This window comes from Drosophila hydei, unplaced genomic scaffold (genome assembly GCF_003285905.1).
Source record: "Drosophila hydei strain 15085-1641.00,03,60 unplaced genomic scaffold, DhydRS2 tig00000243-arrow-arrow-pilon, whole genome shotgun sequence".
Lineage (NCBI taxonomy): Eukaryota > Metazoa > Arthropoda > Insecta > Diptera > Drosophilidae > Drosophila > Drosophila hydei.
Genome location: NW_022045693.1, coordinates 915513 through 935938, shown reverse-complemented (window position 1 = coordinate 935938; position 20426 = coordinate 915513). Strand labels below are relative to the sequence as shown.

Below are 20426 nucleotides of genomic sequence, written 5' to 3'. Positions count from 1 at the left end.
ATAATGTAAAAAAACCATAATTCAGTTCAATTAGCTTAATATAAAACATAAAACATAATATTAAGGGGCAACACTTCGTAAACTGATGTGGGGCTTCTATGTGTGTGTATACTTATGTGTGTGTATCTATATATTATATAAAAACTGTTCTGTTAACCTCAGTGAATACTTTTCTTTCTTCTCTTGGATGCTTATAGATGGATGTATATAAATATGCACGATGCGGGTTCAATAAATAACTTTTGTGGATATGAGAAAGCGTGAATTCGTGAATTCGAGAAAAAGACTGATTTCGCGAATGCGTGAACAGGACAATTCGTGAACAAGTGAATTCGTGAATTCATAATTTCGTGAACAGGCTGAATTCGAGCTGCCTATAGGGTATTGGTGGATTGTGTGGATTGATGTCTTAGTGGTAGTTCACTTCTGGCTGATAGCCACATTATATACGTATAGATATACATATATATTAAGTAACGGGGCAATTAATATCGTTAACTAGTGTCTTGCCTGATATAGTTAGGAACAAACATTTCTACTTATAAACGATGCATGTTTACCTGAACAACTAAAAGCTAAAATTGAAGAAATAAGCAAATGCTATATTAGATACAAGAACCTAATCAAATACCATTAAAAATAATATTCGTAACTAATTCGAGGTGGAAGAAATTAAACAAAGAAAGTATTAAAAACATTAAAGTCTAAGCCGGCATTAGATTCTAGAGTTAACTTAAACTTAAGCTTTCTTTTCTTCTTCATTTTTTTTGTATTTTTTTTTTCCTATTTTTCAGTTTGTTTTTGTCTTTCGCGCATCTTCAAAGGCATTTGATCTATCTAACTAACTAAAATGTCCAATCGAATAGCCTTGGGTGGAATCTTTAGTCTTCTTTCTGCAATGGAAGCAAGTGGGGAAAGATCGAGTTAGCATTGATGGTAATATGCGGTTATAAAGTGTTATCGATAAATCGATTTATGGTTATCAAATGAGTAGTTCCGATCAAATATGCACGTGATTGGACTTTTAAAGATTTTCTAGCTAGCAATTTGGATATTATATTGCATAACATGTTTATCGATTAATCGGACAAAGTATTTATCGATTACTCGATGTGTTTATCGATACTTACAAGTACGGGATATACGAAGGTATCAGCTGAGTCTCGGCCCACAGCGTTGTGCGCTATGCACTTGTAGTTGCCCATATCCTCCCACTTGAGATCAGCGATGAGCAGGTCTCCGGTGGGCAGGACCTTGAAGCGATGGCTCTGCACGATTTCCTTGTCCTCGTTGTTCCTCCAGGTGATCTTGGCATGTGGGCGGGCGTGCACCTTGCAGGGCAGCATGATGGTCGAGCCCATCAGATCCAGATGGGTTTTCTCGGTGTAGATGATGCGCGGCTTCTGCGGGCCCTGGTACTGCTTCTCGGGCACAATCAGGCTGCCCAGCTCCTGGTCCGCGTGCGCGGGATGCACCACGGTGCTGGCATAGATGGTCTTGGAGCCAGTGCGGCCAATGCACGTGTAGATTCTCGGCTCGCTCAGCATATGATCGACAATGTGCACGGAACGCACACGAACAATCGCCGAGGGCGCATACTCCGTGATCGAGTTCGATTCCAGGTTATCGATCTGAGGAGAGAGCGGAGTTGAGCTAAGGGGTTCGAGGGAAGGGTGACTGGGGTTGGGCTTGTGGGACCTACCTCGGAGAGTGGCATATGGCCGACAATCCATTGGATGCTCGGCACCTGGGAGCCCATCATTTCGCAGGCGATCTCGAGGGTGGCGCCGGGCGCCTGTTGCATCTTGGTTGGTGGCGTTTTGGTGAACTTCAGCCAATCGTCCTCGAAGGCGCGATTGTGATGCTTCGATTGGGACTGCGGCGCCTCCTCCGTCTCAATGGAATTGTCCACATCGTTGCTATCGTCCACGATGTCCACGGCGCGACTCTGGGCGCCCGAGAGGCTGCCAAACAGCAGCAGCGCTATAGCGCACAGATTTAAGTTCATTTTCTGCAATCAGAGGAGAGGCGAGAGAGGCGTGGCTTAGTGATAGAAGCGAGGTTCAAAGTTCAATATCATTTCACTTATAATATAGGTTAATAAACCCGCAATCATCATTGGAGCATCGCTGCAGTTATCAGCTATGTGCCAAGTCCGTTACGCCGGGCTAAATCCGAGGCTATAAATCACAATGTCGCCTGATACCAAGCGAACGGACGGAGGCGCTCGATAAGAATCGAAGCGCGAATCGTGAATCGAGTGTTCACGCAGCGAGCCACGACTGCACCAGCAGACGTTTGCATAATATCTTGTTATATTATCAGAGTATTTGTAGATCTGTATGCATTATATATATAGGCTTACAATTCTAGAAATTTGTTTTCCTAGTGTTTTTTTTTAAATTATTCCCACAAGTTCAAAATATTTCGAAATTTCATTTAATTCGAATAAATTTATCAATTTCCTGCTCAACTCAATTCCACAATTAAATCACATTATTAAAGCTCAATAATTTAGCTGTCTTTGCATTTTTTCATTTCATTTGCATTTTAAATTTAACTTAAAATCGTTTCACATTTCGGTTTTTTGTTTTATACAAGAATTTCATCAGTTTAAGTAAGATTCGCTTAATTCAAACGAAATTCAACTTGGCTTTGTTTCTGTCTCTTTCACACTAGCGGCTTAGTGACAGGATGCGCGCTTTATAAGTATGAGGACCCGGGTTCGAGCCTTCTAGCAGACACGTTTAATTTAATTTAGTTGAAATATTTTGTTAATTAATATTTTGTTAATTTTAAATTGTCTTCAAGTGCTTAAAATTTGTTTCAAAAATATTTAAAGGATTTTTACAATTTAATAAAAAATAAATGATTATATAGAATAATATAATTTAAAAAAATTCAATACAATAAATTGAAAAAGTATTGAAAAATGAAAAAAGAAATAGTTTAACTGTTTTAGTTTAGATTGAAAAAATATTGGTAAAATAATTTAAATTCAGTTGTAGAAAACTCACGCTAAAGTAATTTGAAAAATATTAAATTCACTTGATTAATTTCAAAAATATTTTAAATATTATTCAGACTTATTTTGATGATTAGCAAAACTTATCCAGAATATAGTCGAAATATCTATTTTTTCACTTCAAGCTAAAGAGATCCTTACGAGAAGCACGATCAACCCCTAGCTAATGAAGATTTTCCCAGCGATCGACTAGCCATTTCACAATTTCACAATATCACGCGGTCTGGGGACACCGAAATAGAACAAACGATGATAAATTGTGGACAAAGAGCTCACGTAGGCAGCAACACTTAAGTGGATCAAAAAAAAAAAACAAATATCGAAAAAAATGGAAGAAAAAACCCAGACAAGAATTGAAAATCGAAATCACATTTTTTGTGTTGTGACGTCAGCTCCTTGTGGAACGCGCCCACGCGCCATGGATCAAAGGCCGAGCACAATTAGCCAGGCCGAGCATACCGTTCGCATATACCCTAACCGAGTGCTCGACAAGGGCGTGACCAATTAAGTTATTCAATTCGGTACGCATAGCTCTATAGTCTCTCTCTCTTTATATAGAGTGTGACGTCTGGCGATTTGCTGGCAAATGTTGCATCAGATTTTTGACTCGATTTGCCCTTCGACAATGGGGCTTTTTGCTGATTCGCTGAATGGCTGAATATGTGATTTATTTTTCTTCGAATTCGTTCGTCGTCTATTTGAATGTTGATGAAATTGGTTTTTCGTCGTATCGCTAGATATTTAATGGCTTGGGCTGTGTTTGACTCACCTTTTGATTTGATTTCTTTTTTCTCTTCCGGTAAAAAATGTTTGCGATTTTCTCCCTAAGTGGGCGGCGTTTAGAAACGTTTGGCGTTCGCGTCTTTTGATTGAAGGCGCGAGCTGCTCGGATTTGACAACTTTTTGTTATGTTATGAAGGAGTTTATCAGCTCTAAGTTGTGCTGGCTGCGGAATTGGGCCTTTTGATTGAAATTCAGCAGCAATTGAGTTAGCAATGACATAGAGTCGGCGCGGTGTGCCGTTTTGGTAGCTTTGCAGCTTAGTTTTGGTGAAATTTTGATTGTTTTTCTTTATTTTGCAACGCAACGCAACGGCGCCTGCGAGCTGATTCTATCGTTCTTGTTCCGGTTCCGGAGCGTAGTGAAAAACGTGTGCGTCTTCGACTTCGACTTAGCTTCAATCGTAGCGTATGTCCAGCTCAAAGCTTGGGCACATTCGTCTCAGAATAGAAGAGTTAAAAGGTGTGGAACGAGGGGGCGGGGCTTCAGCACGACTCCTTGGCAACTGTAACTAATTGTGGTTTCTTGACGCGGCACTCTTTATAAGACGCACGGTTCATCGACATTACAAGTCAAGGTAGGCTTTGATTTTCTTTTTTTTTTTTTTTGATCGGTCAGAAAGCGGTCAACGTTGCAGCGAATTGCGGGGCGCACACTTAAGTTGTGTTCAACAGCTGAAAACTGTCACAGAACTGATTTGGCTACGCAGCCGACTTCATTTTTATATGCGCGCCAGACCGAAGCAGACCAGAGCCGAGCAGAGCGTCGCCGTCGACACGCATTACGCTCTTTCTTCAACTCGCTCTCGCGCTCTCGTTCTCACACACTCGCGTTCGCCGTTGTGCCCTTCGTATTGCTGTCTGCACTTCGGTTATTTTAGTTCGGGACGAACACACTTCGTCGGGAGCTATAACACACGCACACACACAAGATGAGCACCGCATTCACAATTATCGGAGCCGGAACGAATTTAAAGAACAGTTCATATATCATTTGATCTGTTGGCTATTTGAATGCAGTTTGAGCTGCGCTGGGCGACAATTGCAGCGGCGCGAAAACTTTCCATAGACTAAGCTCGGACTGGAATGGACTGAACTTCCAACGAGTAGAGGTACAGTTCCACATGGGAATGACCCGTCGCACTTTCAATTCCTAGCCAATAGTTGTTTTACCCTTGACTCAATGCGGCTGAGCTGGGGGTGGGGGAGCAGAGCGAAACCAGTTGACAACGACAAGAATTTAAATGTGAGCCGTAAGTACACTGAGAGAAATATATCTACACCTTTGCTAGTCAATTTGTAAATATGTAAGTAATTACAACCGCATTTAGAGTCTACTTTAATTTGATATGCAATCACAGCCTTTATTTTTAGCTAAGTTCCATTTACTTTTCTTGCAGTGTAGCAATTCTTGTGCTGCTTCTTTCTACCGTATTTGTACGTGCCTGGCGACATGGCTTTTAAACGGCAGCAACCGCTGTCCAGGCGAGAAACAGCTCAACGCTGCAAGGTTCCATTCGCCGCGACCCGACACGCCACGCCCCCTTGCTGCAGCACCCCACTCACGCTGCTCCGCTGCTCCTCAACACTGTTGATTCATTGCAATCAAGTGAGTGCCAGTTTGTCTGCTGTGTTCGTTCGGTTGAGGGCAGAAACCACAAATGTAAGCGGGGGCCAGCGAGTGGGAGGGGGACAGCGAAACTTGTAGCCCGAGTGGAAGCTGGCAGATAGGCAGAGCGAGAGAGCGAGAGTGAGAGAGGAGAGAGCAGTTGGAGGGGAACAGGCACAATGGCAGACAGACTGGCAGCAACAGCCACAGCAACAGATCGCGTGTTCGCTTTCCGCTGTACTGCTAGTTACGTGTGGTTCAGAGTGGGTCTGGTGGATCCGTTGGATCTGGTGGCCGGCGGGGCAGCTGCTGTGCCTGTTGCTGGGCGGCAGCCAGAACTGGTGCCCGGGGTTGGTATTCTCGCCGCATCAACTAGCTAGCTCTGACTAGTTTTATTCATTTGTCGGCAAAGTCGACAAGCAATGTGTATATGTACATATAACTATACATATGTGATATATATGTATACATATTCATTGCACCATCTCGCCCCATTCGCTGCTCTACTCCCACATTTGGCAGCTGACAAAGCGAAACTCAATTGAAATCAAGTAAATTGCTGCAGCTGTGGCGAATTGATCTCGTGCCCTTCTGACGGCAAACGGCAGAGCTCAAAGGCGAGACAACGTAACGAGCTGCCAACGTAACAGATTTGACGTAACTGCATTAGATCGATTACTAGATCAAACGCCATTTCCATATCGATTCAATTAACGATGCGGCCGCTGGACGAGATTCGACGTGATCGACGAGATGACGTTCCAGGAAAAGCGCACGCACTAGCAATACGGATGCAAACTGTACGCGCTGTTACGCACAGTATAACAGTTATGCATGCGCATAGTATAACAGCTGCACTCATTCGAAATGCTTTGCTTCCCTAGATTGCTTTCTTAAGTTAGTATAACAGTTACGCATATCGTAGAGCATAGCGCCATTTTATTTAATGTTAGAGGGACATTCAGTGGGAAATTATTAAAATAACTATTGTTGGCATATGAAAAGGGGTTTTAATATGGGAAATATTCGATGTAAAGTAATCATTAGGGGCAAATTGCTTTTATAAATGTGTTTGTCTTATAAAAATGAACTTCTTTCTGGAAAATATCTATATGTATAACAAGAAAACATACCTTTCCAGCTAACTATTTCGAGCAGTGTAGCCCAAAGATGCGATACATATTCATAGGCCTTGGCACCGCTTGGTACCGATCGGCAATCAGTTGAACGCGACAAAACATCAATTTACTACCCTCCAAAAAAGAAGAAAGAAAAAGATACAATTTCCTAGAAATGAGAAAGGTCGAAAACTGAGCGAATCATACGATCGAACGATCGTGCGATCGTCTAATTGTTTGATCGTCTGATCGTAGCATTTCGCCATTATTTTGTTGGCCCCAATTATTGCATCATGGCAAATGCAACGAATGCTGGTAGAAAGATGCACACCCGGCTAACTATCAGAAGAGGGACAAAAAAAATAGTTAAAAAGATACAAAACGTACAAAAAAAATGGCTAAAAGAGCTCGCTTTGCCGTCTATGTTTGCGTATTTCTGCTAATTAACGGGCAACGGCCACCGGAACTGGGCTGAGACTCATTCGACTCATTCAAAGTCAGCAAACAGACGGACAGACAGACAGCCAGAGACAGGGACAGACAGATAGAGAGATATGCAGTTCGGGGAAAAGATAGTGCAACATGCAACTGCCAAGACAAGTCACACATACACACACACACAAATGTACATGTGTGCAGGCATGTGAATTGCAGGTTGTTCAAATCGTCTACACGGACACACATACATATATATATATATATATGTATATATACATATCTACACCCGGCTGGCGACGTGAGAAAATTCATGTGCATGCCACAAATTCTGTGCCGTTGCCAATGTAGCATTTTTTCTCTACTTCTTCTTCTTCTTTGCTGTCTGATAAAGTCAAAAAAGTGCGCTTAGCAACAGCGTTAAGCGACCTCGACCTGAGGCTCTGCATTTGAATATACGTTACTTCTTAACTTGACGGACATTTTCAAATTTCCCTTTCAAGTATAATAGTTGTGCACACATAAGATCTTCGAATTCGGCGACGTATAACACAATTACACAGCCACGCATGCTTGCTGTACATATGTATGAATGTGTCTGTGCATTGGTGTATAAAAGCAGTTGTAATGGAAAATTTATGAAACCACTTTTATTTCTCATAATTTTGTTTCATTTTTTTTGGATATGGAAAATTTTTCGTCGAAATGAACTACAATTAACGATAATTGTTGCGATTGTGAGTGCCATTAGCATTAACTAAAAAAATATAAATTGTACGTGTAACAATATGTATCTAGAAAACGCGAGCACTTCCTCAATAGCACACATACATACACGTATGCATAAGCCTGTGTAATTTATCAATTAACCTATGGAGTGTGCTATGGCTGCGCGTTTGTATTTGCTTAGCTGTTATATGGATAAGTGTGCCTGTGTGTATTTGTGTGTGCGTTCTGCTTCCCTTGCATTCTTTGCGCGCATAAATTGAACTGTGTGCATGTATGTGTGCGTGCTATGTCTTTGGGTACCTTTTGTTGAGTTGTGCAACTGAGTTGTGAGCACCCATCATCAATACCAACACCAAAGTAGTGCCGTCCGACCACCACCGAAGCAGCCGACTCCGAGCGACTCCGACTCTCACCCAATTCAGTTCGACGATTGCATCAGCCATTTCTACGCCGCACACACACACAACGTCGGCAGCGCAGTCGCTGCGCTTGCAGTTGAGCGCGTTTGAACGGTAAAGCCGAGCATAACCCATAAGCCCTTGCCCTTGTCTCACTCGCTCGCTCCCATGCTGCGTGCGTGTCCGTGCGTGTTAAGCTGTTGCGCTGAGTCATCGCGCATGGCAGGTGGCATTACCCAAAAGACAACCAAGATTAGGTTTAACATAAAAGAAATTAATGCTTCAAGTATAACACTTTCCATGCTGCATTAGTAAATTGAGGTACGTCAGAGCTGGCAACTGGCATATTTAATCAGCTCTAATTAAAATGATTTATAAGAGTTCTATTTTGACTTAAATTCTCCTGATTCTAATTCGTTCTAGCAAGCCGTCGAAATAGTTTCACATTTTTTTATTTTTATTTGCTGAAAAGAAAAACAATAAAATCATTTCCACTTATAGATCTGATGACGTCTGTAGATGTTTTCAACTTTCCGCTTTTATCAACACACAGTTCAATAGAGCTTAAAAAACAATTATGTATGAGTGTTTATTCAGAAAATAATAAAAAAAGGGGCTCGTTGCCGCACACACACAGATACATAGCGACACACACATACATCGAGGACAGGGCCAAGCGCGGCAAATGCCAGACAATTAACAATTTCTCCTAATTGACATTGTTTATCAATACACACACACATATAAATATATATGAAATTCTCTTCTCATTGTTTCGATAGAAGCATAATTGACTGCATGTGTATGTGTGTGTCACGTCCCATGAAAATCCACCGCTCCCGCGCCCACTCCCTTGGCTCATTTAACAACAAGGGGGCTCGTCTTGCCCAGCGTAAATAGCCACAGCGACTCACATTCGGCTACCCACATACACACACACACACACAGTGTGTGCTCGAAAGAGCGACATATTTGTTCCAGCATTGCTGTCCGCTCTTTCTCTTCTTTGCGTACTCTTGGCGTGCCTATCTTTCGCTCTTGATCGCTGGCAAATGCAAATGCGGTGAATGCAAAAAAATGATTGCCAAAGCGAATGCCGTTGATTGGCCCCCCCGCGCTCTCGCTCGCTTTTCGACTGCCTACCCCACCCAATAGCTCTGACGCATTTCGCCCGCTCGCCCAGCTTCGCCGTCACCTCCAATCGTACAGTGCCCGCTTTGATCATTCCATATGTACATATTTCATTGCGCTTTTTGCCTTCAACTTTTTGTTTTTTTTTTTTTTTTGCTTAGGTTGCTTTTATATTATTAAATGAATTGCAATTTATTACAAAGCGATCTGATTATTAATTGGTTTTGAATTGATTTCGACCGGCGACTCGCTACTTGCAACGGCAGCTGCGACAGTAACAGAGACGCCGACTTCGACTGCAGCTGCGGCTGCGGCTGCGTGACCAGCTCAACGTTCGGTGTGGCGAATTCTGCGTGCATGTCTCTGGCCGCACGTAGACCCCGTTCCAATTGGACTGACTCATCAATTGTAAAGCTCCAATTAGCAGCGTTTTAAATATAATATCATCTTCAAATTCGATTTCAAATCGCTTTTAATTCAACGTTAAATGTCAGAGTGTCGAATATTTTGTTATTTCTTTCTTCTTTAATAGTATTGCAATCCAAATAAGAGATTTGCAAAAAAAAAATAATATTTGCTGCAAAACCCTAAAAGATTCCCAGTTAAAAAGTTTATTTTTCCTATATCTCGGTTTTTTCCTGTTTGTATTTGCTTATAAATGGATTTGATTTTGTTTATGCTGCAGATACATTAAAGCATAATTCCGTCGCATCGAATTCACTTGAGAACCCAAGTCATGCAAGAAGAATTCTTTTTATACGATCCCCAAGCCGAATCCAACATAAACACAAAATCATATCAGAATCGTCGTGCATCAGATTCTCGGCAGACTTGCCGGCGGCTGTCCTTGCACTACTGTTATACGCGTGAATCGAATAGCATACATCTTCTGATTGGATTAAATCCATATTTACTGCTCTTATACATATGCATACATGTGAGTCTCTTCTAGTCTTATACAATCATATTTAGACTTAGGCTAGTTATGCTAATCTCTGACTGCCTATCTCTCTTTCGCTTACGCAAAACACTGCAATTGGAATTTACACATAGTCCAACTGATATCTATAACGGATTTAAAGAGCTGTGATAAACTTTTTACTTCCAAATTTCCTTAGATTTCGCATTATATCATTAAAATAGAGATTAAAATGAATAAATCACGATTTTATGCCAATTCGAACCGACAAAAACCGAATCTAATTGAATCTAATATTTATATCTAATATATATTTATCTATATATACAAATATATATAAAAATTTAAAACATCACTTAGGAATTAATAGAAGAGCGGGTATACTAAGCAGAAGAGAAGGTAACCCCAGAAATACTGTTAGAAGTCAAATTAGCAAGTCAGAAATACATAACAATATTCATAATCAAAACTAAAAATTGGAATGTGCGTAAAAAATATATATGTATAAAATATAACAAATACAACAAATTATAACAATATATATCAATCATATAACAGCTTAGAAGTAGGCGAATTCATAGTCAACTGTCACACAGGCTGACTCTTATATAGGGATAGGGACTCTTATATTATAACATACTTATACGTATACTGTTATTATAACACAGTACCTTCAAGCTGAATACTCTTCTAGGTAAATTAAGTTTTAGTTTAAGTTTTAAGATGTTTCAAAAAAAGAAGATAAATCGGTTATCAAAAGCTAATATACCCCATTTCTAACACTTTATAACGCATATGAAATGTGTTAATTGATGCATATTTTGCTGATAGGCTGTTAAGTGCGTAAATCAGAGTTACAGTGGGCTAGACAGGTGATACACAGGTGATTCGGTGACACAGGTGTCAGGTGCCCGCCGTGAGTCAATAGAAATCAGCTCGAAATTGATAAAGAGCTCAAGACCATAAATAAATATGATTAATTTACCTAATTTAATAAGTGTGATAAAAAGCCTACCTGCATTTCGCTGTAATTGGCAGTGATTCTTGCGAAAGATTTTCAACACTTGATTCGCTCACTTTTCACTTTTCCGCAAACACTTTCAGCGTTCCTTTGAGATTGTTGGCTCTACTAAACTTTTTATTGTTCTCTTCAGTTCTGTTTTTTTTTGTTGGTTTTTTTGTTTGGTTCTGGCTCGCTTGGTACGATTGGAGATGTGACTCGATGGCTAGTGATGTGATATACTGTGCGGCGAAAGGTTGAGCATCGATGCTTTTATATCACCGAAATCAACAAGTGCCGTTCGTCACACACAGCGACAACAGATTGGCGACCATTCGGCAATATTAACAGTATGGACGACGCCTGTCGCCTTCGCCTTCGCCTGCTTCTTCTCCCATTCGTTGCGCTGTGTGCGTTCGTGTGTGTGTGTATGTGTGTGTGCTCGAGTTTGCTTGTAGCTGCTCTTGCATGTATATTTGTGTGTGTCTCTTTGTGGGCGTTCGTTTTTGCTGCTATCGCTGCTGCTGCTATTCCTTCGATTGAAAAATTGAATGCAAATTTATTTCAAATTATCTTTTTTCACATTAATATTCGTATGCATTTCATTTGTTAGCTAACCTTAATACATACATAATTTAGGTACAGTTGACAGCAGACGCACGCAGCTAGTTAAATGTGGATCGGTTGACATACATAATTAAAGCAATGTTGACCTCCCCCTCCCTCCTCCTTTGTCTTCACTCAACATTTTGCAACTTTCCAGCTGGAATTCGCTGCTTTTTCCACTTATATTAGCTGCCGCAATCTGGTTAAGGCAGTTGCAACTTGAAGCCTCTCTTCCTTCTCTCTCTCTCTCCCCACCCCTCCCCTCTTGCTGAGGATTTGAGTGCGTGAGCATTTTGATTGGTCAGGAGTTAGACAGACGCACAGACGTCACCTGGCAGACCGGATCTACAATATTTGCATATGTATTTATGTATATATATGAGTGTGTGTGTGTGCTGGTCGCAGCTGTGCTTTAATTGATTCTATGTGCTATAAATTGAAATGCACTCGGCGAAACCGTTAAATTCAAATCGAGTTGCACTTTAAGCTGGTCCGTAGAGTAGGCAGTAGTTGGGGGTGGGGGTTGCTGCTAGGCACTCAGTAGGCAACTTCTGACTTCTGTCACACAATAATTGCGGCGTATCTTCTTCTTCTACTTCTACTTCTTCGACTTTGGTAATCATCATAATAAGCTGCTAATCAAGGGACGGTGCTTGGCAACTGCGCAGCTCGCCTGTTGTGACAAACACATACACACTCACACGCTCAATTGTATATGTTAACTTCGCCCACGCATTTGCCTTTTTTTAGCCAATTTGGCCAACAATAGGGCTTCATTTGTATTTAGCCAGCTTGTCTCCAATTGATACCGCCGCTGCGTTTGGCCCACACATTGAGACAGGGACGACAATGCTCCCTACACAATTAGATCAGCAGCAGGGCGTAATTAAATACAACAACAGCAATTGCTTCTATTTTGCTTATTTCTGTTTGTCTGTGGCTCAAATTAATTTAGCTAATCACATCGATACGCAGCCATGAACCCCACACAGCTACGTCTGCTAGCCAACACTAACAATTGCACGTTAGCCAACACTAAGCCACTTCCCTTTGCAAATGTTGCTCGTTCAGAAAACAAAAGTGAGTCATACTTTTAGGGGCCGCCATTGCTGCATAGCCTATGTATGTATAGCCACACTTATGGTGCGTGTGTGTGTGTGTGGGATGTGTTACAGTTAAGAACTGCAGCAGGCAATTGGTCACGCTTTCAATATCTTGAACCTTTTTAAGTGAAGCAAATATTCATTTATTTTAGAGTAGAGAATAAGTTCACGATATTACGATGAGTTAATGAACTAGATCAGTTAAGACTCTCGCATGTGCTCAGTGAACAAAACCGTTCATAATTCATGAACCATGTGTTCCTTTGAGTAATTCCACTAGTAGTTGAAGAGCTGTGCTTTCTGGTATGGCTATTTATGAACTATTGAACTGACTGAACTAGTAAATGAACCAAATATTTCACATTTCATCAGGTCAAATCGAAATCAATTTGTTTGCTTTAGTTTCTCAGAATAATAGAAAAAAATGTATCAAATTTCTCAAAAACCTGCTCCCTAAGCTTAAAAACTAATTTTGTTATTAATAATTTAGTTATTAATAATTTAAGGTTTTTTTTATAGTAAACTTATATCCATAGAATATTGCTGACTAAACCTGACCTAAAAGTATGCTACAAAATTAAAGGCTGGTCTCTTATCTTAAATTGTAAGTCAATGTTTAAAGCTTGCCAATTTTATTCAATTTTTATTTCAACTAAGAAATCTAGTTCTTATGCCCTTTTAATACTCACTATGAATGTATCTATATATACGGGCAGCGCTGTATGCCAGTTCTTAAACAAGCTTTCATTTGTTTTGAGCTTTCAACGCTATGTACGCATCAATAACTGCAACACGTGTAACCAAAGCTCATTCAAGGTTAACAGCATACACTAGTAAAAAAAATTTGTGGAGCCCGCCGGCCACACGCGATAAACATGCATAATTAACATACAAATATATCTGTGGCTGAAATTCTAGTGTCACAAAAACCGTTTGTGATGAAATACATGTTTATACTTGTTTATTTTTCTATTATTGTTTTCTATTTCTTTTGCGTATATCCCGTTTGCGCCGTTCATACTAACCATTTGCTTTGGGTGTTTCGAACGATGTGCTAATCAAGCTTTGATGTTTGCTTTCGCTTCAATTCGCCACTCGCCGCCAGTCGTCAGTTGGACGTCGTTGGAACAAGTAAATTCGCGCAGCTCGTTCTCAACTGTATCTCCAATAATTATTTGTTTAATAAGCAACAAGTTGTCGATCGTATGATCTAATATACTCTTGAGTGTGCATACACCATGACCTCTTACATTTGCCTCCCGTTGGCCCTTAGACAGGCCAAGCTCTTGGCCACGCGCAGCTTCAGCGAGCGCTTGCTTCACCGGAATCTTTCGGCCAGCCAAACACTTTACGACAAACACGAGTAAGTTTCGTTTTTTTTCTTGTTTTAAATTTCGCTCTGCCACACCCCCCATGGAGGATTAGCGCTAATAAGTAATGACAAACAGGTCCCAAGAGGATCGTAAAGTTTGCAGAGCCTCTGTGTATTATTATATATGCAAATGCACAGTTATATAGTATATTTTATATATATATATTTATATGTGTGTGTGTGTGTATTTATGTTTATCTATATATATAGACATATCTATAAAACAAATACAATTAGCATGATTAAGGCGAGGGAATTAAGCACGTAGGCCAAAAACAAAACCAATTTTTTTTTGGCTGTGGCAGAAGCTTTCGTTTTTATGTTCGTTTATATTCTGCGGACAATGTCGAATCGGGTATATTGATTGGATTGCGAATTTGGTGCAGCCCTTCAAGCAGTAAAACTTTTCCTCTATATATGCGGATTGATGTACATATACATGCATACACAATTTATCGATAGGCATAGATGCATATCGATTCATTTACTTATCCATAAACATGTATATTCATTTATTCGGTCATCAGTCAGCATTTATGTGTATCTATGTGATGTGTATATGTGATGTAAAGAGATATATATCAATCTGTATGGATGTATGCGATACACAATTTTCATTTAAATCTGTCTATTCATAGATAGATATAAATGCACGTTTGTATGTCCGTCTGGTGATGTATTGCTGCATGTGAATACATATAAATCTACATACACATGATGTATAGCTATGCATATGAATCTATCTAGTGATGTAACTCCTAGCCATTGTCCATTGACACACTCTCTCTTTTTATATTAATTCATCTACGATAATTCATCTATGCATCATTTCATTTTGCGATGTATGCACATGATGTATAGCTACACATGAATATTGATGTAACTATCTGCGCCCTTTGCAGATGTAAAGTTTTGGTTGTTGGCGGCGGCGCTGGAGGCTGTGCTCTGGCTGCGAAGCTCTCCTCTCGGTTGGGCAAGGACAAGGTGATCGTCGTGGAGCCCGCTGATGTACGTAAGCCCTAAATTGTGCTACCTCTGTCAAGTCAAGTAGATGGACTTACTCCCAACCGTGTGTTGCCCGTAGAAACATTATTATCAGCCGATGTTCACGCTAATTGGGGGTGGCATGAAGCGTCTGGAGCATTCTTACAAGTCCATGGCCGAGGTGCTGCCCAAGAAAGCGAAGTGGCTACAGGAAGCGGCTGTTGAATTCGATCCGGATAGCAATACAGTGAAGACGTCCGGCGGAAACACCATCAAGTACGATATGCTGCTGATAGCCACAGGCCTCCAGCTGAACTACAATAAGGTGAGCAAATCTGAAACTTAAAGAAGACTCCGCCGTAAACCAACTGCGCTTTCTTTAAGATACCCGGACTGGAGGAGGCGCTGGCCATTCCCAATGGCAAAGTGTGCTCCATCTATTCGCCCAAGTATGTGGACAGGGTATACGATTGCCTGCGTAATATTCAAGGCGGTGATGCCATCTTCACGTATCCATCGTCCCCTGTTAAGTGTCCGGGTGCACCACAGAAGATTGTCTACATCGCGGAACACTATTTCCGCAAGGTAAGCCTATATTAAGCCTAGGTAAATCTAGAACTCCGTCCGAAATTTGTTTTGCAGCTGGGTAAGCGAAATAACATAAATGTGAAGTACAATACGGCTCTGCCCGTGCTCTTTGGTGTTAAGCACTACGCGGATGCTCTCTGGCCCATTGTGAAGAAGCGTAACATAACGGTAAATACACGCCGCAATCTAATCGAGGTCAAGCCCGGTCAAGACATTGCAGTGTTTGAGAACTTGGACAATCCCAGCGAACGCTTTGAGGAGAAGGTGAGTAAAGGCTGGAGGAGATATTCAGACATAGTATAGCTTTTGTAATATGTGGAATTTTCTTTGCTTAGTACTCCATGTTGCACGCCGTACCGCCGATGAGTGCGCCGGACGCCTTGACACGCTGCAAGCAGCTCATCAACGAGGCAGGCTTCGTGGATGTGGACCAGTCCACACTGCAGCACAAAAAGTACCAGAACGTATTCGCCATAGGCGATTCATCTGGTTCACCCAACTCCAAGACTGCCGCCTCTGCAGGTAAGACAATGACTGACTGAATAAATAAACCAAAATTGATGGCTCTACAGGATTCCCGCTAAGTCATAATTAACAAATGTTTTTCTTATCGCCTAGCTGCCCAGTCACCGGTTGTATTTCATAATATGATCTCAGCCCTAGAGGGTAAGCCTCTTAAAGACGTCTATGATGGGTATGCATCGTGCCCTCTGGTTACTGGATATAACAGCGTGATATTGGCCGAGTTCGATTATAGCTTGACGCCTTTGGAGACGTTCCCAGTGGCCCAGAACAAGGAACGCTATTCCATGTTTATCATGAAGAAAGATTTCATGCCGCTGCTTTATTGGAAGCTAATGTTAACGGGATACTGGAACGGACCTGCTCTCATGCGTAATCTGTTGTCTGTATTTAAATTCGGCAAATAAGGGTGTTTCTCTCAAAATACCCACAACATATGATCTACAAATGCAATAACTCTTATTTTTTGTAACTTTTATAATACACGCATTTAAAACATTGAAAATTCTACGAAAAAAAATTATTTGAATTTAACGTCAATTTGAGTTGCTGTTAATTAACAGCACTCTGTTAATTAACATAATTGAAGATGACTTGCAGAACTGTAGCCTGGCAATGACTTCATAAAAACTGTATACTTAAAAGTTTAAACTGTGATAATAAGTGCAATTAGCATTTGTTTAATAAATTAAAATCATAAATTTAACCTGATTCAGATGGAGATATATTTTATTATATATCGAAAATACAACTTTGCCCCGTACGCAGTTTTGAGACACGTGAAGTTGGCAGCGAACGCAAATTGCAGAAAATAAGAGGAAGAATAAGCGTGGCGTCTATGTGGGCGCAAGCATTTGAAGCTAACGAGCCAAGATTCCGTTGAATGTATAGTAAATTTCGACAGGTTTAATAATAGTGCGGCTGTAATAAAATAATAAAATCTATCAAAATGAAAGCAATGTAAGTACTAAATAGCAGTAAATGTGATGTAGATAAATATGATCTCAGTTGCCACGCAGGGCCCGTGTTCCACAGCGCGTACCCAAGACACCACGCCAAATGCAGGGACAAATGCAGTCAGAGAAGCGGCGGGACGTGTCCAACAAACAACAGGACCCGGTGACTGTGTTCTGCCGTGTGCGCCCACTGCAATCGGAGGGTGATTTGACCTGCCTTCGTGTTAAGAATGCGACCACAATTGCGCTCACTCCGCAGGATCAACTGCTGCAGCATCATCAGAAGCAACAAAATGGCGCTCAACGCGAGTTGCAATACATCTTTAACCATGTCTTTCAGCCAGATGCCAATCAGCAAGAAGTGTTCACGGCTGTCGCCCAGCCGCTTGTCGAGAATCTGGTGCGTGGTCGGAATAGTTTGCTCTTTACCTACGGTGTCACTGGCAGCGGAAAAACCTACACAATGACGGGAAATTCGCGACATCGTGGAGTAATGCCTCGTTGTCTAGATTTGTTGTTCCGCACAATATCTGACCATCAGGCAAAGAAGTTTGTCTTCAAGCCGGATCGCTTGAATGGCTTTGAGATACTTTCGGAAGAGGATGCTCTGCTCGAGCGACAACAGGAGATGAATCAAAGATTTGCAGGTGCCGGTCGTTTTGCCTTTCGACGCAAGGATTCAGATTCAGAAATCGCATCACAAGCCTCAGTGGAGCCAACGCCGTTGACCGTGCTCGACGAGGATAACATGTACTCGGTGTTCATTACCTATGTGGAGATGTACAACAATAGTGTCTACGATCTGCTCGAGGATTCCGCCGTGCAGAAGTATTGTTTTACCTAATTTATATTTGTAGATTTCCCGCTAATCCTGCCAATCTCAATCTAGATCCTTGCAGTGTAAAATCATACGTGAGGATGCTCATCATCAGATGTTCGTGCATGGCGTTACCGAAGTGGAGGTCAAGACAGTGGAGGATGCTCTCGAGGTCTTTCAAATGGGTCAAAAGCGCAAGCGCATGGGCAACACAATTCTTAATGCAGAGTCGAGTCGCAGTCATTCAGTATTCAATATTCGACTTGTCCAAGCGCCCACCGATTGCCAAGGCGAACGCGTGATCCAGGACAAGCACACGATCACAGTCAGCCAGCTGTCACTGGTCGATTTAGCGGGCAGTGAACGCTCATCCCGTACGAAGAACACGGGCGTACGTCTTCGCGAAGCTGGCAACATTAACAATTCGCTGATGACACTTCGAACTTGCCTCGAATATCTGCGCGAAAATCAACAGCTGGCTCCAAATGTGCCCGCAAAGAAGATACCATATCGTGACTCGAAGATCACGCACATGTTCAAGAACTACTTTGACGGCGAGGGCCAGGTGTCCATGATTGTCTGCATCAATCCACGCATTGAGGACTACGATGAGAATATGGTAGATCCTCTTTGTCCACCTGTTATCTATTATCTATAGCTTCTTTTTCATTCGCAGCAAGTCATGAAGTTTGCTGAAATGACGCAAGAGGTGCAAATAGCGCGTGCCACTCCAATGAAACCAGATCTCGGTCTTACGCCCGGTCGCCGCAAGGCTAACAAACTATTTAAGATTGCAGTTAACAATCTGAATGAACTGGGCATACCTGAGGCCAAGCACTTAGAGATGGACGTGGGTCTGGTTTATAGCTTGGGTGCCGACTTTCCGCACTATCAAATGGACAGTCCGGAGGCCGCATGCAAGATACAGGAACTAATGGAGTACCTGGAACAGCGCATTGATAAGCGACGCAAATTGCGCGCTAATATGGACATTAAATGTAGGTTGGGTCTCTCCTTTTCACTGAAGTACCTTTAAAAATTCTCAATTTCTGTGTTAGGTGACAATTTTCGTCAGCTGCTCATGAATCTGGATCGGGACAATTTGCAGCTGCGCACAGAGTTGGCCTCTATGAAGGCTGTCTACAAACAGGAACGCGAACGAAGTGCCGCTTTGGAGAACAAGGTGCGCATACATGAGAGCTCTATTGATGTGCTAAACAACACGCTAAGCAAACGGGAGCGCCAGATCCAGGAGCTCAGCCAAAAGCTAAGCGAACAGGAGCATCTGGTTACGCAAAAGGAGCAGGAGAAGGAGAAGCAAAAGAAGAAGTACAATTCAAAGCTGGCAGTTGAATCGGATAAGAATAAACGTGAATTCGATATGAAACTGCGCGAACAACGCGCCAAAATGCAGGAGCGTATGCGCATCAAGGACGAGAAATTGCGTTTGGTTTCCAATATTTTGCAATCCGAGGATGTGCCCAGTTTGCCGCGTTCCCAGAGCTCAGAGAATCTGCTGAATGACAAGGATCGCGGAGGCTTTACCACGCGCACAGAGTCCACAGCACCACCAACGACACGCACAGACATCTATTCAACGCCGAGACATGTAAGATTGTAGTGGATGGTCCGCACAAATAAGAATTGAATTCCAACTGATATTCCTTTTTACAGGGCTTGGCAGCTGCCAATAATAGGCATCGCAGATCCCGCTCTGCCGGCGACAAATGGCTGGAGCATCGTGCCGCAAATCCCGTGCCACTTGGCACCATTATGCAGCCATATCTGAAGAATCGCAAATCGGTTACGAAACTAACAGACATGAAGGAGTTAACAGGTCATGGAGCTAACAAATATTGTCTCGTCGCCCAGGAGGCGGACACCGATGGCGATGTGGAGACGAAACTCTACAAAGGCAATGTAATACCCACTTGCGGTGGTGGTGCTCAAGTGGTATTCGATGATGTTGAGTGCCTAAAGCAAAAGTCACCCGTCCATTCGCCCACTCGTAAACGGCCAAGCAATGGCAATTTGTCGGCCTCAGCGTTTGGTGGCCATTTACCGACGAGCACCACGGGCCTGACATCCGTACAGGATGTTGCTTCGCGTTGCAACTTGGGCATCGAGGGGCACAGCAGCAAGAAGTCCAAGATGTAAACGATATACCCTAACATACACGTATTTTTAAAACATTATATCAAATGTTTTGCTTTCCAGTCAGTTATGTATTATAACTAAGTCTCCATTTATAAGTTGAATCATCAATGAAGTGATTTGTTTTAAGTACACGAACACAATTAAAGAAGTCAGTTATAGAATTAAGAATTTAATGTCT

The 20426-nt window shown here is 41.8% G+C and overlaps 3 protein-coding genes across 4 annotated transcripts; 2 read left to right on the top strand and 1 right to left on the bottom strand.

Moving 5' to 3' along the window:
- Window positions 1-31: 31 nt before the first annotated feature.
- Window positions 32-11374, bottom strand: LOC111597415 (neural/ectodermal development factor IMP-L2). Of its 2 annotated transcripts, none has more exons than XM_023312110.2 (4): window positions 11159-11374; window positions 1703-2011; window positions 1131-1631; window positions 32-893 (listed from the first exon to the last, which is right to left on the bottom strand). In XM_023312110.2, exons 1-4 carry the CDS (start codon window positions 11162-11164, stop codon window positions 882-884), a joined length of 828 nt encoding a protein of 275 aa, XP_023167878.2. In that variant the 5' UTR covers window positions 11165-11374; the 3' UTR covers window positions 32-881. The 2 variants fall into 2 exon arrangements, with proteins under 2 accessions (XP_023167878.2, XP_023167879.2); XM_023312111.2 differs by lacking the exon at window positions 11159-11374 and adding an exon at window positions 3795-4131.
- A 2568-nt stretch (window positions 11375-13942) lies between these two features.
- On the top strand, window positions 13943-16823 carry LOC111597424 (sulfide:quinone oxidoreductase, mitochondrial). Its single transcript, XM_023312122.2, has 7 exons — window positions 13943-14215; window positions 15127-15232; window positions 15309-15533; window positions 15593-15793; window positions 15851-16060; window positions 16132-16318; window positions 16415-16823. Exons 1-7 carry the CDS (start codon window positions 14091-14093, stop codon window positions 16723-16725), a joined length of 1365 nt encoding a protein of 454 aa, XP_023167890.2. The 5' UTR covers window positions 13943-14090; the 3' UTR covers window positions 16726-16823.
- A 146-nt stretch (window positions 16824-16969) lies between these two features.
- LOC111597427 (kinesin-like protein KIF23) lies at window positions 16970-20416 on the top strand. The gene is made up of 6 exons (XM_023312125.2): window positions 16970-17278; window positions 17338-18102; window positions 18164-18710; window positions 18768-19089; window positions 19150-19700; window positions 19766-20416. Exons 1-6 carry the CDS (start codon window positions 17268-17270, stop codon window positions 20246-20248), a joined length of 2679 nt encoding a protein of 892 aa, XP_023167893.1. The 5' UTR covers window positions 16970-17267; the 3' UTR covers window positions 20249-20416.
- The last annotated feature ends 10 nt before the right edge of the window (window positions 20417-20426 follow it).